General features: G+C 38.8%; 1 protein-coding gene across 1 annotated transcript; it reads left to right on the top strand.

Annotated features, from left to right (window-relative positions):
- The first annotated feature begins 389 nt into the window (after nt 1-389).
- Nucleotides 390-14,445, top strand: LOC121299248 (ankyrin repeat and death domain-containing protein 1A-like). The gene is made up of 15 exons (XM_041226911.1): nt 390-561; nt 2,192-2,295; nt 3,893-3,991; nt 5,141-5,239; nt 5,391-5,495; nt 7,323-7,421; nt 8,494-8,592; nt 8,853-8,951; nt 9,110-9,208; nt 9,668-9,766; nt 10,104-10,202; nt 11,000-11,095; nt 11,554-11,755; nt 12,494-12,625; nt 13,048-14,445. The coding sequence occupies exons 1-15, from the start codon at nt 528-530 to the stop codon at nt 13,107-13,109; spliced, it is 1,527 nt and encodes a 508-aa protein (XP_041082845.1). The 5' UTR covers nt 390-527; the 3' UTR covers nt 13,110-14,445.
- Nucleotides 14,446-14,475: the final 30 nt, after the last annotated feature.

Genomic DNA, 14,475 nt, shown 5'->3' with positions numbered 1-14,475 from the left:
AGTGCAGTAATCCAGTATGGTATTAGGGAAATCATAGCACAGCACAACACACGATAGAGCAATGCATGGTAATCTGCAAATTTAAGCGGTAAATTCACAGTGGTAAGGTTTTGTTGAAAAGACAGCTACAACTGCGTATTTAATTAACTGACCGGTGAATTAATGTTTCAGCAACACACTTGAAAACAAAACCGTTAGAATTACAAATGGAAAGAACCTGTTCGTCCTCCCTTGACTGCAGCAAATACACATGTGCGTTTACACAAAAAGCTACAAAATCTATTGCAATAGAACATGCATTATTTACTGCATAAATAATGCACATACCTTGTCATCTGACACAGCAAGTAACAAACAGTGCCGAACCACAGAAACAGCACAGTGGGCAGGACTGCCCAACACCCGGATGTATATGTTCCCGTCAGGAGTGCCTCTATTCGGCATCAACAAACTGAACGGTGTTCTGCTGGCACGAGAAGGAACAATGCCACAGGCTTGATTTTCAAATATTACAATTTGCAGCAACCATGGGGGACGAATTAGCATCGGAAGATGACATTTGTAAGTATCACGTCGTTTATATATATATATATATATATATATATATATATATATATATATATATATATATATATATATATATATATTTAAAAAAAGCTGACTTTTGTTATACTTTATATTATGGTGGCTTTAGAGTGGGGTGTGCTATTGTATTTTCAAACCGTATTGGTTCACTCCTTACCTTGGACATAAAGGACCACTGAAATGTGGGCTGTGGCTTTATTTCAATTCAAGTCTGCAAGAATCTAATGTTAGAGATGCATTTTTGTGCAATAACATTTGACATAATAAAACCATATTTTTTATTATTACAAAAAAGATCAGTGCGTGTGTACCCCAGTTAGCAAACAGACAAGTGCGTGTAATCAGTGCTGTGTGTGTTGTCCGAATACTCAATTCTTATCATAAACAGCGTCGATGCTCATGACTGGAGTGCGTTAAGTCTTTGCTATGTTATATATCGTTATTGATATTATACGGTACGTCCCTCTGCTTACACACTGCCTCCGTTGACAATGACGCATTTGCATTGTGTTTAAACCTAACCATACTATGCATAGCTTGTATTGAATTGCACGAACATGTAAGCAAATTTGAGGTAGCGATTTCTGCCCGTTATCTTTCGTGTGTGCCAGAGATACATTCCATACACGGTGTGCCTGTATATGAACTCGGAATAACTTTATTGAATTGATTTTTACCTGGTAGTATAAAAAAAAAAAAAAAAAAAAAAAAAAAAAAAAGTTTAGCATTGTTATCTAAGGTGGAATGCAAGTTAAAATTGATATTTCTCAATTATTTTTTTTTATTATTATGTAATCTTATATGGAAAACGTTTTATTGTAATTTATTGCTATAGCCCATGCATAAAGTCACTTGGGGTAAATCCACACTATTAAAAAGTGTGCAGATACCTTAATCTGAAAAGCACGCCGCTACCATGGTAACAGTTAAACAATACAGGTGCAGAAATATATCATCCTTTTGTTTTTGATAGCTGGAAATAATAATTGACCCCGGCCCATTCAGCACAATGTTTGTTTTATTGTATTCTCAGGAACTGTTGTTAGCAACTTGAGACCAAACTGCAGGCTGGCTGAATTAACTTGTTTCTGTTGTTTTAGTTTGTGGTCGTTTTGAAAGCTAAACCCTGAGGCCTGGATGTTAGTGTCCTGATAAATAGGCCTCATAATTATGTGTGGAAATGCGTGCGTTCAAAGTTTATCCTTCTGAGAAAAATTTTAATGTTGAACTGGTTATGCAATAAGGAGAATAATCAATATATTGAGCTGGCAATGTAAAAGAAGTTATCAATGATAACTCAAAAGTGAATATATTTATATAATGATGTAGTTATTATTTGGCAATGTACTGTTGTGCACTGTTTATAAGACTAACCTAGTGGATAGGGTATTGTATTTTTCATGTTCTTGGAAATTGCATTTATAATTGGTAGTGATTTGTTATTCTCGAAGGCAGAATTTTTTTACACAAAAAGGCAGGGGGGGGGCAATTGTCCTTCTGAGTTAAAAAAATAAATAAATAAATACAGTGCACGCTTAAGTAGTTATTGTTCTTTTATGTTTTGTGCAAAAGCCATTTCAAATTGGTATCTTTGTCTTTATTCAAGTGCTTCGCTCAGAAAAGGACTTCCACGATGCAGCTAGAAGGAATGACACTGAGAGGATGCTTGAGCTGATGAGGAGAGGGGTGGACATCAAGGCCAAAAACAATGTCAGTGCTTCAGCAGGATCCCTCGCACAGCATGCTGACAGAATCGATAGAGTTCATTAACTGATCAGTAATGTTTTTTTACTTTTCCTATTTGGCAAAGTAAAATCAGTCTACTGTACAACCTTCCCATGTGTTGTTCTGTAATGGTTGGCACTGAGAGTGTTGCTGTTCAAATGTTTTGAGTTTGAATGTCATTAAGAATATCCCAAAATCAGGTTCAAATCCAAGGCCAACAATAACACACTTAATGGGGGGTGATTTCAGCAGCAATAACGTGTTCCATAATGAAGAAATGTGTTCTTCAGTGTTATGACAGGCTTGTTTAATTTCTCGTCACTTGGAACAGTGTAGGACCCAAGTGTTGACAGCTCTAGACATAATTAATGAGGATCCCAAATTAGATAGTTAAAAAAAGGGTTGAAACTAACAATTGTAAATCGATTCTTATTTTTTTCACCATACGTAAAATTGCAAAGAATAGCTTTAGCAGATTTGGGAAAGTCACATGTGCTTTGAAGCAGGCATTAAAATGCAAAGAATCAGGACAGAACCTGTCTTTAAATGAAATAAATATTATGACAGCAATAATGCATATTATATTTACTGAAATTGGAAAGAATAAAAAAAGATGACTAAATGGTGTATAATCTGACTGCAATTTAATAACCAAAATATGTCCGGTCCTGACAAAAGTGCCCTGTTGCTTTAATGCTAGCATCCGCCGTGTCTGCAATATGCAGACTTATGTTTCAGCAACAGGATGTGACCTTACAGAGAGGAACCTAGAGGAAATGTTTGCTTGCATGAATCACCCCATGTTCGGCGCTGCAGATTCCCAGTGTTTTCATTCCTGTCAGCTCGGCTTGTGTTTGTCTTGCTGCCGAAGCCAGCGGGATAACAAACGAGCTGAAGGATTGAAAGACAGGCTCTTTGCAGGTGCATCCCTGGTCAGATGCAGGACTCTCTTTGCTTGCTTTATTAAAATGTGATGATGTACCGGAAAGGCAGAGGATCGAAGGACAGGCTCCATATGAATTTAGAAGGCAGCTCTGTAAATGTTTGTTTTAATAAATTATACAGCAGACGGAACTGGGAAATAAAGTTAGGAGCAGTGTTTTATTACTGCTGCTTGAAGCAGAGGATGTGAGTTAAATTAGCAGTGTCTGCGAAATGTTACTGTTGTTAAAATAATACTTTTCTACTAATGCTATGCTTTTTCATTTTAACACTTTTCAACGTGTCATTATTCTTGTACTAGGCCCGGTGCTGTAATTAGGTTCTCTATGATCAATGCTTGGACCTTCCTACTCTTACCAGGGCATACAGTACACAGCACACAGCCTTCTTTTGCAAGTAGTTATATTGTGTTCTCATGTTATGTGAGCCATACCCCCAGTTGTGACAGGGTTTGGTTCCTACAAGGTGTTCCCCAGCAGTTAATCTTTATATATAAATATAATTTAGTAATTTACATTCATGGCTCGAATCCTGTAAACATGCAGTGCAATTGGTGCTTGTGAATTGAAGCCCAGCTCCCCTGTGTTCAAGGGCCATGCATTCTCTACACAGTGCTGAATTAGAGTCTCTCTTTCTCCAGAGAGACAGAACGGCCCTGCACTGGGCGGCAGGAGCGGGTCACGAGCAGGCCCTGCGGATGCTGCTGGAGCATGACGCTGGGGTGGACGATGAAGACAGCGTAGGTATCTATTCCACAGTGCCGTCACTGTCAGCACAGGAGTGTGTACTGATCACACAGGAGCCAGCCATCCGAGATGTGGGGCTCTGTCATAGACAATAGACTTCTCTTGACATTTGGAAACCTATCTTTAAAACCCCAAATACTTTCTAGTAGCGATTGATGGCTGTTTTCTTAACTTTGGACAACAACTGTATATTTCTTAAATATCAATATTCTGTATTATATTTCTTTGTTTTTAAATTAAAATGTGCCCATTGGTGTAGAGCAAATAGATACACAGGAGGTAAAATATAGATGCACTGTGTGACGCTGCCCTCCACCAATCGTACCACCACAATACAGACCTAGTTCTTGTTGGAGGGCAGTGTGTATCTTTGTGTTCTTACATAGGCAGTACACATGGCTCTTTTCATATCATTGGAAGTCAAGAGATTTGGCTGGGAAAAAAACCCAAAAAACACAGCTGTTAAAGTTAATGAGAAACAACCACATTCTAAATGTTGCCTCTCTACCAAGGAGTAGAGAAGAAAATTGGCCAATATAATATTCAGCGCTGGCATTACGGTGAATGGGGTATCTGCCAGCCCAGTGTATTTGCACATTAATCCCATACCCTTGTCATTGTTAGTTTGTGTAAGGTGGAAGATGTTTGCTTGGCACACATTATTGCTCCTTTGATGACAGTGGTGGTTGCACTCTGCGAGTAGTTAAATGATGCTGTGCTATTCTGTTTAGTTAAGGAGATCAGTAATGCAAAGTTCTGTCTGATTATTGCACTCTGGAAGTCTTTGACGTCTGCATACACTACCAGCAGTCATGCAATAGATTGATTATAACCTCCAGGTGCTAAAAGGATTAGCACTAAATAGCCTGTCTGGTTTACCCGAGTGATGCTTTGGCAAGCAGATTCAAATGGAAGAGGAAGCTAAGATAATTTGGTATTCAAACAAGAAACAAAGACAATTTACAAAATGGGATTTCTGGTTCCAACAGCAAAGCGGAATTAGCAGCACACTGCTACGTTGATAAAATGCTGTAGGTTCCAGTACACTGACGCAGTCACGGAACACAACCCTCCTCACTGAAACACTGCTGTGTTGTAGCTGAAGCATACTAACCAGGATGTTTATTCATGCTTCCCCACAGTTTGGTATGAATGCCGTTCTCCTGGCTTCCTGGTTTGGTCATTCCAAGATCCTTCAGATCCTTGTGAACGCTGGAGCGAAGATCAACTGTGAAAACAAAGTGAGATGGTTATCATTAGAAACCTAAACAAAGTAGTTGTATTTCTGTCCTAAAACGAATAACGCAAGAGCATTATGACAGTTGTATGCAAGCGTTGTGTGACAATTTCATTCATTCTATCTGCCTTAACTTGTTTATCTATTTCCTCTAGAATGGGTTGAATATACTGCACTGTGCCGCCCAGAGAGGTCACATAAAGGTCATGGAGTTCATTATGGAGGACCTGGAGGATGTGCGTCTCGATAAAGTTGACAAGGTGAAAACTTTTCATGCAACCTAAATATACATATTGTTTAAACCAAGTATGCTGTGTACATTGAAGTTGTGTGTTGGGTTACATAGTTGCTGAGTGTTGATGTAGGGCAAGGAGCAGGGGGCTAAAGTCAGGGACAAGGCTGCTCTCTCTGCTGTAAATAGGGCAGTAAAAATACAGATCCCATTCTGAGGGGTTGTTTTCAAAAGAGGCTTACCCACTCTTCGTTGTACTAGCACAAAAGGGTACTTTACAAAAAAACTTTTTTTTGTAGGTCTTTAAATGTTCTTTTAGGTTTCCTATGAAAACTCAACACCAAAAAATTGATTTCCTTAATCAAAATGAACTTATAACAGTCCTTGGTGTTCAATGAGTTAGCTTGGAGCCAGCTGAAACACGAACAAGCATAGCAGACTACATTATAGCAGGGGAGATGCTAAACACAGGGAGGTGTTTGTACAACTCATAATCCCAGTTATAAAATACCTACATACACATCATTCTGTTTCCCATGGCAGCTGTAATGATTTCAACATTCTTTACATAAGCACAGACATCACATCTGGTTCCTATTAATAACATAGCAGAGCAGTCGGTGATAACTCAAACGCATTGTTTCCAGCTTCCAGTAAGTTGAAAAGGTTTAATGCAGGCAAATGAAATGAAAGGAAACGAGTCCATGTTCTTTGATTTGCATCTGTTGGGTGGGTTTTCATGCTTGGTTTTGCTAGACTGTTTGCCCAAGCAAATCCTGATCCTGCACTGTACAAATAGATCTTTATGTTGTTAATGGACGAGCCAGTGCTGAAGCACATGCACACAAACACGAGAAACATGATGCAGCTCTTTCGATGGGATTGCCTTCCTCCTGTCTGTGGGAGTGTAGAGGGCTGCTTCTGAAGCAGTTTGTGACACATCTAGGGATCGGCTCATTTTAGCCACAACAGAAATACATCTACATCAGAAATACATAGAGGGGGGAAGCAGGGCGGGGGGGTAAATGTTAGATTGAGATAACCCCTAACCATAATCTTACCGCCCCACCCCACCCCACCCCACCTCACCCCCTACACACACACACACTACCCCTTCTACCAGACTGTTTGTAGTTGTGAAGGTGGTATTGCACACTGAAATACTCACTACTATTCTTGATGTTGAGTGTCAGAGAAGCAGGGATTAATTGGGGCGAATGGATTTTATTTGTAAATGATTATATTTGTATTGGCATGTTTGTCAGCACTGACAGCACCACTGATGAATACAGTGTGTTTCAATCAGATATGATGAGACTGGGGGAGCAGCAGCAGAGCATTTTTCATTTCATCTTTTCTGTTGCCACAGCTTCACTCGTCCACTTGATGACTTGCATTAGGGATTGCTTTCTTCTTCAATAACCCCATTCGGTCTCGAATGCTGTGAACAAGGGTCGTGGGTTACAGCTGTCAGCATGCCTTTCATCATGTTTCTGTATAGGCAGGCACTTGAGTAACACAGACAGATAGGAATGTTTAATTGGTGGTTTATCCACAGAACATAATAAAGAAAATGTTTTCCCAGAATATGATGCCCAGCAGTAATTTGAACATGTAAGCTGAACAAACAGCCTTTAATACAGGCTGGTTAAAATGGCATGCAATTAGACCACTCTCTTGGGTAATTTAAGGTTTTAATTGCTTAGCAAAGGAAAGGGTTTTCTAGTTGCTGTGGATTTTTGTTAGTTGTTGTATGTAATTAGGGGCTTCATATAGTTTTTCATGCTGTTGTTCATAGTCAGTGCATTTAGCTGTTGAGACTCTGAATTCCGTTGTCATGTGGGTTTGTTCACAGGTGGGCAGAACCGCGTTCCACCTGGCTGCAGAGCACGGTCAGCTGGAAGTGGTGGAGTTTCTCATTGGCTCTGGATGCACACATGGGCTGAAAGACAAGGTAAAAACACTAAGGGGTACACAACTTACTATTGCAACATGATGCTCTCAAATTAGAGGAGATTCCAATCCAAACATGCAAAGCCCACACTGTTTCCAAGTCTTGTGCTAATTTTAATACACAAATAAAGGCAAAATGCCAGCCTTCTTTACTGAGTTTAAGTTGTACCTCAATGTTCTGCACTCCCCACCCAAGGGGTATTGTGATACGAGGTGGTGTACTGTATACAGGTATATACACAATGTGATAAAAGGGCTCCGAATGTTACCACAACAGTTTGCCATTTTGGCTGATGCCTTGTTGGGAGCTTGTTTGGATGTTTAAATGTCTACTGGCCAGGGTCTGTGAAACTAGGAATATACACAGCAAATAAATATCCTTTCTAAAACAAATGCAAGCCTTGCATGAACTGGTTAGTGCACATTCTTACTGATCGGTGGACTTTTCCTTTTCAGTGCAACTGTTGGGGAATCTTCCTTAAAACAATAGATTATTTATCTGCACCAGTTCCTGTGTGTTCTGAGAATTACAGGAATACCAGTATTCTGTAACACTGATCTGCACAGCATTCCCCTGTTGGCTCATCCATGATAACATCTAAACCCTATACTTTAGTTATAGTTTCTCAGCAGGCAGCTCTAATGGGCAACACTGTGTTGTGCATTGTTGTACTGCTGGCAGTGAGTGAATAAAAGAGGTCCTGTAAGGTTTCTTTTCATCTGTGTAATGTGTTTTCAGTCTGTAGAACTGAACTAAATGTAAGAAGACGCCTGCCTTTTTGACTAGCCGTATGTAAGCACAGTATAATATTGCATTGTCAGCAATGCTACTCACAGTGCGTCATTGTCATGAATGGTATAGTATTTCATATTTCTGTTGAACATCCCTGGATTTGTACACCTAGGAAGGTGTTACTTGGTAAGGTGTATCAGTCTGAAAAGATGACCAGTCACACAGGCTGACACCTCTTAAAAGAAGGCAGCACCAACGTCTTCAGAGGGCTATTTGCTGTAACGTGTTGAAAGAGGATTTTTACATGCATGCAAACCTGTTCTGTGTTGGTTCTCTGCAGGACCAGAACACAGCCCTGCACTTAGCAGCAAAGAACGGACATGCTGAGGTGCTGCAGAAAATTGTGGAAACTGGAGTGGATATCGATGAAAAGAACATTGTAAGTTCCTAATAGCTCTGTATAGGCCTGCAGTGAATCACTGTTAGAGTGACTTGTCAGTGTTTCATACTTCCTGCGACTATGAATGAAGCTGCTTTTAAGAATGCCATACAATACTTCCATAAATGAAGAATGGCAATGCGGTCCTTTCAAGTGCACTCAGACAATAGCCTTCTTGTGTTCCACTGTTCCTGGATTGTAGCACTAATTAGAACTCGTTTACTGGCTGTGGTTTAATGCTTTCTTTTCCGTTTCTCCAGGAAGGGTTGACAGCTCTGCACTTGGCCGCTGACGGAGGCCACTATGAGTGTGTTAAACTGCTGTTAGATTCCTGCTGCGACATTAATGTTCAAACAGATGTAAGCTACATCATTTTCTAAGGTGCTTAGTAACTTGTATGACTTGTAATTCCAGCTGGTGACTGTGAATAGGGGTCTATTTTTAATGACCAGTAAGTGCTTGACTTGACTGACTGTATATTCCCTAATTAATCTTCACATCTCCTTTCTATTTCTAGAGAAATATGACTGCCTTACATTACGCTGCATTTCATGGTTTTGAGAAAGTCATAAGGCTGCTCGTTGAAGGAGGTGTCAGCACAGATGCTGTTAACTATGTAAGTACAGTCTTTTGGGCCAAGCCATAAAACCAGATCATTTGTGGAAGAAAGATACATAGTTTAAAATGACAAAATCCAGGTTTTATTACCATCATGCACAAATAAATAATGACATCTCTAACCTAGTTTAACTTTGCTGATACATATCAGATCTGAAAAGGGGGGTCAAAATCACTTCTATTTGTCCATACAACCTGCTGAAACCAACCTGCTGAAACCAACCTACTGAAACAAATAGTTCCTTAACTTGATAACTAAAACGTCAGTGGAGAGAAACACAGGGATGGATGAATGAATGAAATCTTAAAATATAACTTGCTCTTTCACCAATATAGTATTTTTCATTCCATTTCAAGAAACGAAATGAAAGATTTCTCAGGTGGTAATAGCTCATCCCCCCCCCCCCCCCCCCCATATAACTGCCATAATAACTTACTGCAAAATCTGTTTGTGCAGCAACATGCCACTGCTGTTCACATCGCTGTGCTCAACAACTTCCCAGCGGCACTGAAAATCCTCATTGATGCCGAATGTGACCTTGACATTGCTGACAATGTAAGCGTGCTGCTTCTTCTTTATTGTACAGTATAAATATTGCATGTATATGCTACACTCAAGACTTGTTACATACAGCTCTGAAGAGAAAACAGCTTTAAGTTTTTAATCAATTATGATTCATTTGTTTGAATGTCACAGTTAATTCAGTAATGCCATAGAAGCCATTATGTTGCAGTATATCAGTAACGCTTCATTAGAAAATACAGTTAAGAAGCCAATCTGAGTCACACTGATTTCTCTCTTCCCAAGTGCTGAGCATGAGGATCATAGTTCATCTGTTAGTTTTCTGCCGTGTTCCCAGGAGTATGATCGTGTTTGCTCCTGTTGTTCACAGAGGCAGCAGACAGCCCTTCACATAGCAGCAGAACATGGGAGGCAAGACATCGCTGAAATGATTCTTATAGCTGGTGTCAATTTAAAACTGCTTGACAAGGTAATGCAATGGAAACAGTACCGTGCTGAGGGATCGGCTGCCCTGTTGATCAGAATGTGGAGTTAATAGCTACTCGGGTCCAATTCATGTGTCATCATTTTAATTTAATCTAGAACAGGGCTTCTCAGACTCGGTTCTGGGGACCCCCGGTGGCTGCTGGTTTTCATTCCAACCGAGCTCTCAGTTACTTAACTAGACCCTTAACTGAACAGGTTTGCTTAATTAGACTTTTTTACTTGTTTTCAGCTCTTAAACAGTTGCAGTTCAAGTTACTTATCAAATGTTATAGCTAACGTGAAATATGCAATTGTTCAAGAGCTGAAAACAAGTAAAAAGATCTAAATTAAGCAAATTATCAGTTCAATTAAGGGTCTAGTTAATTAGTTGAGAGCTTGGTTGGAACGAAAACCAGCAGCCACAGGGGGTCCCCAGGACCGAGTTTGAGAAGCCCTGTAAGTGATTTGTAAATTGAATACAAACAGTATTGCTACACTTTTCCTCTATTATTTATTATTTTGTTTATAAACGGTTTCTAATCAGTCTAAAGGGGTAGGGGTTGTTACTGCAAATGTGAAGAAACAGAAGGAATATACTGTTTAGGAAAAGTCAGGCAAACCAACTCTATTTTTCAGTCTCTTATCGCCACCTAGTGGCCGTTGTTAGAACAACATACTGTGCTGTGTTTTGATTCTTACCAGTTGTGGAATGATAAAACATGGCCAGCTGTTTGTTTGCAGTACAGCACCTAAAGAAATACAGTTTTTTTTGTTTTTGTTTTTGTTTTTTTTACATTTTAGCAAGGAAAGACCTCCCTGGATGTAGCTGCAAGAGGGAACCATGTGAACCTTGTGGATATGATTATCAAAGCAGATAGGTTTTATAAATGGGAAAAGGTAGGTATCAATTGATATATTATGTTAAAAGACTGAAAAAAAAAAAGTTTTACATGCAAGTAAGCTTTTACAACATATTTGAATAGTAGTTTATATTACCAGCATTTGTATTGTAAAAACACTTACACAAGCAGTACAGATAATGCCTTTAGAGGTTGATATCCTGAACTGTTTAAATGTATTCATAAGAGAGTGTCTTCATTTGAATAGTGAGAATACAGAATATAAGTGCTGTAAGCTTGTGTGCAGTTCATTTTCCTAATTAAACAATAGTGTGCAACCTTTGTGCCACTCTGTGGATGTGTTTAGAATTGGTAATAGTTTAATAAAACACTGCTTACCATTAACTACCTATAAAAACTACTGGCATTGCTTATGTATGTATTATAGTATATATAGACCATAGAAAGAACACATGTATTTAAACATTTGAATAAGTGAATGTATTTGATTTGCAGGACAATCTTAATAGCGACTCAGATTCCTGGGTGGGAAAACATTTAACCTTCAAACAGGACCACAGGCTGGAGACACAGCACATCCGCTCTGTAATATGGAGACTAGCAACGAAATACCTCAAACATAATGAGTGGAAGAAATTAGCACATTACTGGAAATTCACTGAGGCCCACATCAGGGCAATGGAGCAGCAATGGACTGGTAAGAGATTCATCCGAGCACAAGTCTCAGGGTCATTCAAACCGTAGGAGGTCCAGCAGATAATGGCATATTACTGTATACCAGAGTGATGTGCTGGACGTAATTCACATTTAACTGTTTACGCTCAGTGAGCTACTCTGTTAAAGGAATGAGTTACAAAATACCACAAAGGGTTAAAACAGGCCATTGATGAAACAGGAAACAGCCAATGTGCACTGAGGAATCAATCTACACACTTCTGCTGGTATGGAAATTAGACTGCTGTTGCATAGCAGTTTTATCCATTCCAGGTTTTACTATGAGCTTGATTAGCCACAGTGTATAGGTTACAAGCACAAGTGAGTCTTATTAAGTAAAAGTCTTATAGTAAAACCAGGAATAGAGCCAACTGCTGTGCAACGGGAGTCTTATTCCCTTCTCTGCTTCTGTTTGTGTTAGGAATAACATTTGGGGCTTTTATTTATTAAAAAATAATTGAGGAGAGAGGTGATGTAGATGTATGCTAAAATAAAAAAGAAACCTCAGATTTCATCCATTAATGTCAAGTACATTTTTTTATTACTTTGCATGCAGCCACTTGTTTGATACCAACTCAGACAGCAGAAACTAAAGGCACAGAAATGAACTTCACTCTGCTTGATAATAAAGACTTTAAAAAGTTTTAAAAAATAAATATCCATCACGATGGCCAGAATTCAAAGTACAATTCATGTTTTTTTTTTGTTTGTTTGTTTAAAGGCACAAAGAGCCATAAGGAGCACGGCCATAGAATGCTGCTCATTTGGCTGCATGGTGTGATCATGGCAGGAGAAAATCCAATCAAAGGGCTGTATGAGGGCCTTGTTGGAATCAGCAGGAGAGACTTGGCAGGTAAGCAGGGAGTCATGAGAATGAGAACTGATGATTAACTTATGTAAACTCCAACACACACAAGAAGTCTGAGATCGCTGTGCTCTAATAGTTAAACACCTCAGACACACTCTGATTCTGTAAATCTTCTCAGCTAATGGAAAACGTATCTTTTTAAAAGGTCTAAATGCCATTATTAATAATTTAGGCTTCATAATGAAGGAGTTAAACAACTAGTCTCCTCTTAAAAATGTACAGTCGCTTCATCATTTCAAAGTTGAAAAGGTATTCTTAAAACTGGGGAGGGGTTGTAATATGCCCTGTGGAAATGTCACCCCATTTCATAAACTCTGAAGTGCGGTGTCCTGCCTTTAAACGAGAATGCCTTTTTGTAATTAACCTCAGATAGAAACTTTGAGTATCTCTTGTTTCTGTTTCAACAGAAAGCATCAGAAGGAAAGCAAATGCAGATTCGAATTCTCCAAAGAAGTGTATAACCATGTGAGACCTGTATCTGCAGTGAAAAGGGAACACACTGGTGCTTCCTTAGAACAAACACCTTGCATCACCACCACAGACCAACTGACAAAGGGAACAGTGTACAGCATAGGAAACCGTTGCCATTTTCTGCAGTGTATTTCAAGCTAGTAAGGGCTACTACCTGCCACTTTGATCATTCCCTCTAAAGGCCAAAAGCATCTTTTAAAAGCCTTTGCCTGTATAATTTATATTTGTAATTTGCCTTCAGTTGTGATGCATTTCCTAATTGCACACAGCGCAACCTTGTGGCTAAATTACGCAACTGGAACAATTATCTTAAAGGAGAAGGTCAATTCTGCACACGCAGTAGGTTTAGGACAGACTTTGTTCACTGTACCATTTTTTTCTCTGGACACAGACAGAAGCACAGTTCTTTTTCAAATGCACAGGTTTAAAAATGTCAGGCATTTTTTTGTATTGTCTATATGCAACAATAAGCTTCCGTGTGATTTTTGTATCAGTCTGACACACTGTATTTTACTGTACTTGTGGTATTTTATATTGCACCTCCAATTCCTTTTACAGTGTATTCTAATATTATGTCACTCAGTGTTTCAGCAGATGTCTTGTTAAATATGTTTTAAGCAAACCCGATCACACATTTTTTTTTGTAATTCTGAAAAGGGTTTAACCTGCATTATCCTTAAAAACTGACACTATGGTAAAACAAAACCCATACCAGACTAGTGAATCCTGTTTTTTATTAAATAAAACATTTTGTACATAAAACAGTGTGTGGTTTTTATTTTCAGATGAGTTCTGTTTAGTAAAACGCTGACCAAAAACATGTCTGTGTTCCATGAAGTTAGGAGATCAAATATCCAACAGGTCACCTTGCCTAAATAGCAGTAGTCTCTCCACAGTGTGCACAGGTTCAGGTGGTCTGTTCTACAGCAAGTGTGGGGGAGTTTGCACTGAAAGGTACGCACAATTTGCTGGCCTCATTTTCCAGTGCTGATTATGTCTTGATATTTTTTCTTTTAAGATATGATTTAGGTTATAGCACAGAAAGAATAAAAGTAATAAAAAACAGGCACAGAATCTTGTCATTTTTTAATGAAACAATTGTGAAATAACCATTTTCAACTGAAAAAAAAACTGCTTCAAAACAGTTTTCCTTTACTTTTTTTCTGAAGTTCCTTGTCTCAACCATAGGTAAGAATTGAGCTAAATCGGTCAGTGCCCTAACAAATCATATTATTATTTTTTATTTTTTTATTTTTTTTTAGCAACAATTATGGCAAAGGCTGGCAATCTTAAACATAAAATAATTAAAACAAAGCAAAAAAAAAAAAAAAAACGCACCAAAACCACGCCAGTAGAGTACCAAA

Source organism: Polyodon spathula, chromosome 24, assembly GCF_017654505.1.
Source record: "Polyodon spathula isolate WHYD16114869_AA chromosome 24, ASM1765450v1, whole genome shotgun sequence".
NCBI classification, from domain to species: domain Eukaryota; kingdom Metazoa; phylum Chordata; class Actinopteri; order Acipenseriformes; family Polyodontidae; genus Polyodon; species Polyodon spathula.
The sequence above is the reverse complement of the archived record's forward strand: the minus strand, read 5'-3'. Positions and strand labels throughout refer to the sequence as shown.